The sequence below is a fragment of the Nymphaea colorata genome, chromosome 3 (genome assembly GCF_008831285.2).
Source record: "Nymphaea colorata isolate Beijing-Zhang1983 chromosome 3, ASM883128v2, whole genome shotgun sequence".
In the NCBI taxonomy this organism is placed as follows: Eukaryota; Viridiplantae; Streptophyta; class Magnoliopsida; order Nymphaeales; family Nymphaeaceae; genus Nymphaea; species Nymphaea colorata.
The window spans coordinates 24,910,055-24,915,457 of NC_045140.1; the positions used below are offsets into that span (position 1 = coordinate 24,910,055).

Below are 5,403 nucleotides of genomic sequence, written 5' to 3' on the forward strand. Positions count from 1 at the left end.
TAAAAAATTTGTAGCTAGTCATCAATGTCTCAGTGTACCATAAAATTAAATCATGCCGATTGCAATGATTTGAACGCTAATTGTTTTTTTTTTTCCTTTTCCACTATCTCATTTGGCATGCCTTTGATTCAAGTTTTAGTGCTCAAAGCATGTTTTTGAGTAAATATTATCAACATAACTATCCTGGTACAGAAGAAAAACAAGATCATTGGGCACTGTGTCTCTGTTTTCAAGTGTCTCCGTGGGGCCAAAAACTTGGGCCTGAAACCCTCACTATGGGCACACACTGGTCCACTGCTGGATCTGGAAAATGAAGACATGTCCACATGTTTCTTGCCAACCTACATTCATAAAAAGCTTTGCTCTTCCTCCTTGATGCATTCCACATTTGTTACTACAACTGACCAAGTGGTAGGCCACTGTGTTGCAAAATTCTCTTCCATCTGCCTTCTGCCTTCATGTCCCTATGTATCGGTCCATGCTGCAAAAACAGGCATATGAGCCATGGAGATCACAGGCCTTAGATGAGATGGTGGCATCCACACAGTCAGGGGGCTAGGAGAAGCCATCTTGGACATTGCGGGCTGTGGCTTCGAGAAGAGGCCGGACATGCCGGTTTTATCAGGGCTTTCTTCCCTGGCATCATCCTCTGAGATGCTGCTACTCATGCTGGCTACCATGGATGAAGCATTGGATAAGTTTGCCATAAACTTGTTGGCGTCTTCTTCTCCTTGATCGTTCTGATTCAAAGAGCCAGTGCTGATTCCGATCATGTCATGCAGTGTTGATGAGAATGAAGGATTCCGGTAGTCGGCAACGCCTAAAGGCTTTGGATCGAGATGCTCTGTTACAGGAGTTGATTCGTCTGAGGGATGGTAAAGAACCATTTTCCAGTCATTGGCGGCAGTGTTCACTTCAGACATATCGGCTGCTGTACCACCAGTTTCAATCATGTTCTTCGGTTGATTGGCAGCTGCTTCATCAACAGGCTCAAGCTCTCTGTTTCTCCTGGCCATCTCTCCTGATAACAGGGTGCTGCTAGCCATGATTCTCTCGACATCGTATCTGGATATGTCAAAGTTGGTAACCGCGTTCAAGCCTCGGAACTTGATGGCAGCAATATCATATGCTTCGGCAGCTTCCTCCTGAGTACCTGAAGTGTCAAAAGGGTGCAATTTTTAGATCGGTTCTTCACGTATTCAATCGTTAGAATGGCAACGTTCCAATTTTACGGAACAAACTTGAGTCGTATCAGATAATAGATTTCAGTCTTTCAGAGTATCCCACACACGAATCATAAAAAGGAAAATTGTGAGTCTAATCACAGAATTACACAGTTACTGAGACTCTTAATAACAGGACAGTTGTTCTCTTCAAATATTTTCTGAACATTTTCATCGGTGATTTGCAATCGTGGACACTAGGGAACACAAGCTGTGCGAAGATTCCGAGGAAGTATTTTACCTTTAGAATTATTTTTACAATGTACAAAAGCCTACAAAAGCCTATTTTTTAATGGTAGAACGAGTATGAAATATGATGAAGGTAAGTAAAAAGTTAGAGTCTAAAATGTGTTCCCATTGGTCAGGGAAAACATATCACAGTAGTTTCCCCATTCAGTTTCCTCTCATCCTCCTCATTTCAAATAAACCTTGAGAACATACTTTAGAAAGTTGCTTCTATGGTTTCCATAAATGTACATTTGCCTTTATGGAAACCTTGGGAGGGCCACAGAGCAAGGAGGTGTATTAACAGACGGCAATAAGATTTGACCAAAAGTTCACGTCTGAGACCCCATATACTGCAGAATCCAAAGTAGCAGTTAAGGACCAACAAGCGAACACAGAGAAGAGGAGCTTACTAAAGGTCCCCAGGTAAAGATCTTTGTTTCCAGCAACTCTACCAATCCTAGCTTGCCACCTCCCATGTTGATGATGCCTGTATCAAATGAAAAAAGATTTTTTCCTTAATGCAAAAACAAAGACAGAACAGGAACATTATGAATAGATGAAGACGAAGATGATTAAAAACTTACCTTGTTACGCCTCTGTACATAGATGCGCCTCTTGAAAATCCACTACTTTTCCTGAAAACGATATAAACACGTGCATGAGCAATGCCTTCCAAGGGTATCCAAGCGAGATGGGTTTCAAGAGAGTTTCTGTTTACCTTCTCAAGTGGGCAACGTATTCTTGCCTGCTCATGTTCTTCATCTCTTCAAGTTCTTCCTGATAATTGCTCAACTGCCAAGAAGACAGTGAAACCCATAAGCAGAAATAGAAGAATCGAAAACTTAAAACGCAATCATTTTCTAAAGGGAACCCGAAGACTGATGAGTGTCAGGTACCGGGAAATTGATGTGAGTAGATGGTCCCCAATATTTGAGCGCCGCTAAGTCATAAGCCCTGGCTGCTTTCTCTTCCATGTCATAACCACCTGTAAGACAAAATCTTGGTGAGTCGAAAATGGAAGAGGGACAGGACTGAGTAAAAGAAACTGGTTTGTCAAGGTAAAAATGGTTACCTAAATAGACTGCAGTAGCAATGAGTTCACGTGAAATTTCCACAAGCAAGGACATGACGCACACAAAAAGAAACCAGTTAAACAGAGGCATCCACCAGTTCGCAGGCTCGTGGAGCCATGAAAGCACAAGGTCCAGTACTTCAGGGACGATGACAGAAAGAGAACACTATTAACCAAACTAACCTTGTCTTCCTTTTCTGGTCTGCCCTTCCTTCTTACAGCTATTATCCCATAGATGGGCTTCATATCTTCCGGTCCATCTATGCCTGATAAACACAATCATCACATTCACAAACCAAAAACCAATCAAATATCAGAAAGTGGTCACCTTTATTTTAGTGTATATTTAAACATATTGATTTTGGGCCTAAAGGATAACCTTGTAACCCCTCTGTACTGGGATGTTCTCTGTCCAAAAGTGTCAATGGACTTCCTATGCACAGGCTGTTTCTGCACAATTTTTGCACCTCCCCTCTTCTTGGATTCCATACCAACTGAATCACCTCCCACAGGAGAAATCTGCTGGGGTGCAGTAACACAGCTAGACTGTGAACCAGGGCTCATTGAGAGGCTCAAGGACTGCAGGTCCCCGGCATAACTCATAGCTCCAACAGAAGGTGACTCGTTGCATATGCTGGTGTTCATCTTTTGTTCCATATCACAGGAATAACTTCTAGCCCAGGGTTTGAGAGCAGAGATACCATCATCACCTGCTATTGAGGGAAGATGCAGGGAAGAGCTTGAAAGATTATTGTGTTTGGACTCGTCACCCAATGATGAGTGGAAAAACTCGTGGTTTGTCATTAAGCAAATGCCATCTTGCTGCAGTGGTTGAAAAGCTGCCTGGTGCTGGATGCCAACATTTCTGTATGAGTGAGGACCAAGAGAGTGCCTAGTATTCTGTGATGCTGGGTTTTGTTGGTAATACATGCTGTCTAGGCTAAGAGCCATGGCCTCGTTATCACCTCCATACTGATGTGCACCCATGGATGCACCACCCAAGAAATCTTCTAGTTTAGGAGATGAAGTGTGCACCAGACCGCCTGGCCATTTTTAATCAAACAGAAGATAAGCGGCCATGTCTTTTAGACACTAAGAAACTAAAAGCACAAAAAATCGAAGAGAATGTACAAAAGACCTTCGGTTTGCGATCTGTTGAGAGCTTCCATGATGCATAAAGAACCATCAGATTTGAGCGGCATTGCTGACAAATGAGGTAAGAACCCCGCAGTCTCACTTTCGACGCCATAACACAGACCCGAGTTGTTCAACTGCCTGTTGAAGTGGGAAGCCAGGAAGAGAGAAGGCGCAACAGCTGGGGCTGGGGCTTGCTCCTGCTGATGACTTGAAAGGGTGGTATCCATGGAAACGTGGGGAGAGAGAGAGAAACCCAACCAGCTGCTAATAGGCTTCATCTTCCCTTCTGTTCAGTCATTAGCAAATATCATAAGCTAGCGCTCATGGGAGTGCCATGTCTTTGCTTTCTTCCTTCCCTTCCTTTCACTAGTTTATTCTTTTCTGTGGGTTCTAGAGACAACATTCAGGGGTCTTTTTCTGCCTTCCCTCTGTAAAAAGAAGACGCTACACCCTTTAAACTAGGCAAAAAGAATGAGTTTCCACCATAGCTACGAATTCCATAGGGATCTGTGACATGAGAGAAAGACTATAGAATTAATCTTTTCTCTTTCTGCTTCTTTAACCAAAACCAAAAAGAGAAAACAAAAAGAAAAAAACACGAAATAGTAATGACGATGCTAACAATGCAAAAACCTTGAAGTAACAGAAAAGGCGTCACCCTCAAATGGCTCTGGTTATGTTGGTCGCCCGCTCAGCATCTCCCATTAATAAATGGCAAAGTTTCCACGGAGAAGAAACCTTTTCCTCCTCCTTCATTCCATTCCGTCCAGTGGGGAGTAAGGTGTGGGAAGAGCAGACTGCTTTTTTAGAGGCCAAGGCGATGGATAGATTGACAGAGATGACAACTGTCCAAGTAGTCACTTCACAACAGTACAGCTTCTGTACGCCCTGCAACTTAAGGATCTAATTAAAAGAAAAGAATCAAATATTGAGTTCACATGCAGAATGCATATCAAATAGAACAAGAAAATAAAGAACACCAAAATAACCACATTATCATAACATCGGCAGTAACATGTTGTTGATAAGCAGTAAATTTTATTCATATATTTTTCTATATCTCGTATCCTATATGGGGAGCTCATTTGCTGTTTTCAAAAGCATGTTTTCAGACAAAGGCAAAGAAGTAAAACTTTGGTGATCAACTTAAATATTCCAAGAACCAGATATTATATATCGACAGCCAGATACCAATAAATCGTCTTTTTTTAATTGTTTTCATGATCTATTGTATTCTTTTCTCATGGGGAATGCGTGGGATTAAACAAAATGCTGCAGCCGTTACTGCTGTCACTGCTGGCTGCAGCTGCTGCAGCAGCAGGCTTGTGTTTTCAAACTTTGAAATGAATTCAGTAAAGCTGGATTTTCTCAGGATGAGACCAATTAAACCAGCATGTCAGACCACTGCGCACAAAAATGAATCGGCTCTTGACCGCGCCATTCATGGCTCGGATTTTGAATCTCTTTTCGAAGCAAACGCCGCCGTCTCAGATTAGTGGCGAGTTGCTCATGGCATTCAAGATCTCACCTACAGGAAAGCCCTAAGACATAAATTGGAGACCGTCCTGAACTTGGTAAGCACATGCAGAAAAATACCGTATGAGAAGGGAAACTTTTATGATTTTTTAATCTGTTGCACTTCTTTTTCATATCTTTATCATAAGAAATTAATGATCCCAAGATATCAGCATAACATTTAAATCTTTGATACAATTGGAACTGAAACTTGTACCATTATAAGAT

At 42.0% G+C, this 5,403-nt stretch overlaps 1 protein-coding gene across 4 annotated transcripts; it reads right to left on the reverse strand.

The window, feature by feature from the left end:
* LOC116250901 (AP2-like ethylene-responsive transcription factor ANT) lies at nucleotides 1-4,436 on the reverse strand. Of its 4 annotated transcripts, none has more exons than XM_031624885.2 (10): nucleotides 4,294-4,436; nucleotides 3,662-4,167; nucleotides 2,903-3,566; nucleotides 2,707-2,789; nucleotides 2,524-2,532; nucleotides 2,348-2,436; nucleotides 2,170-2,243; nucleotides 2,036-2,086; nucleotides 1,862-1,938; nucleotides 1-1,153 (listed from the first exon to the last, which is right to left on the reverse strand). In XM_031624885.2, exons 2-10 carry the CDS (start codon nucleotides 3,936-3,938, stop codon nucleotides 465-467), a joined length of 2,013 nt encoding a protein of 670 aa, XP_031480745.1. In that variant the 5' UTR covers nucleotides 3,939-4,167; nucleotides 4,294-4,436; the 3' UTR covers nucleotides 1-464. The 4 variants fall into 4 exon arrangements, with proteins under 4 accessions (XP_031480745.1, XP_049932496.1, XP_049932497.1 ...); XM_050076539.1 differs by having other exon boundaries at nucleotides 4,319-4,435; XM_050076540.1 differs by having other exon boundaries at nucleotides 3,662-4,088; nucleotides 4,294-4,420.
* Nucleotides 4,437-5,403: the final 967 nt, after the last annotated feature.

Bases quoted from the DNA above. Each gene is read 5' to 3' on its own strand.
- LOC116250901 (XM_031624885.2), bottom strand. From the start codon at position 3,938: ATGAAGCCTATTAGCAGCTGGTTGGGTTTCTCTCTCTCTCCCCACGTT. The intron at 1,939-2,035 runs GTAAGTTTTTAA...CATTTGATACAG, and splicing joins ATGTACAGAGGCGTAACAAG to GCATCATCAACATGGGAGGT. The intron at 1,154-1,861 runs GTAAGCTCCTCT...TTGACACTTCAG, and splicing joins TCTTTACCTGGGGACCTTTA to GTACTCAGGAGGAAGCTGCC.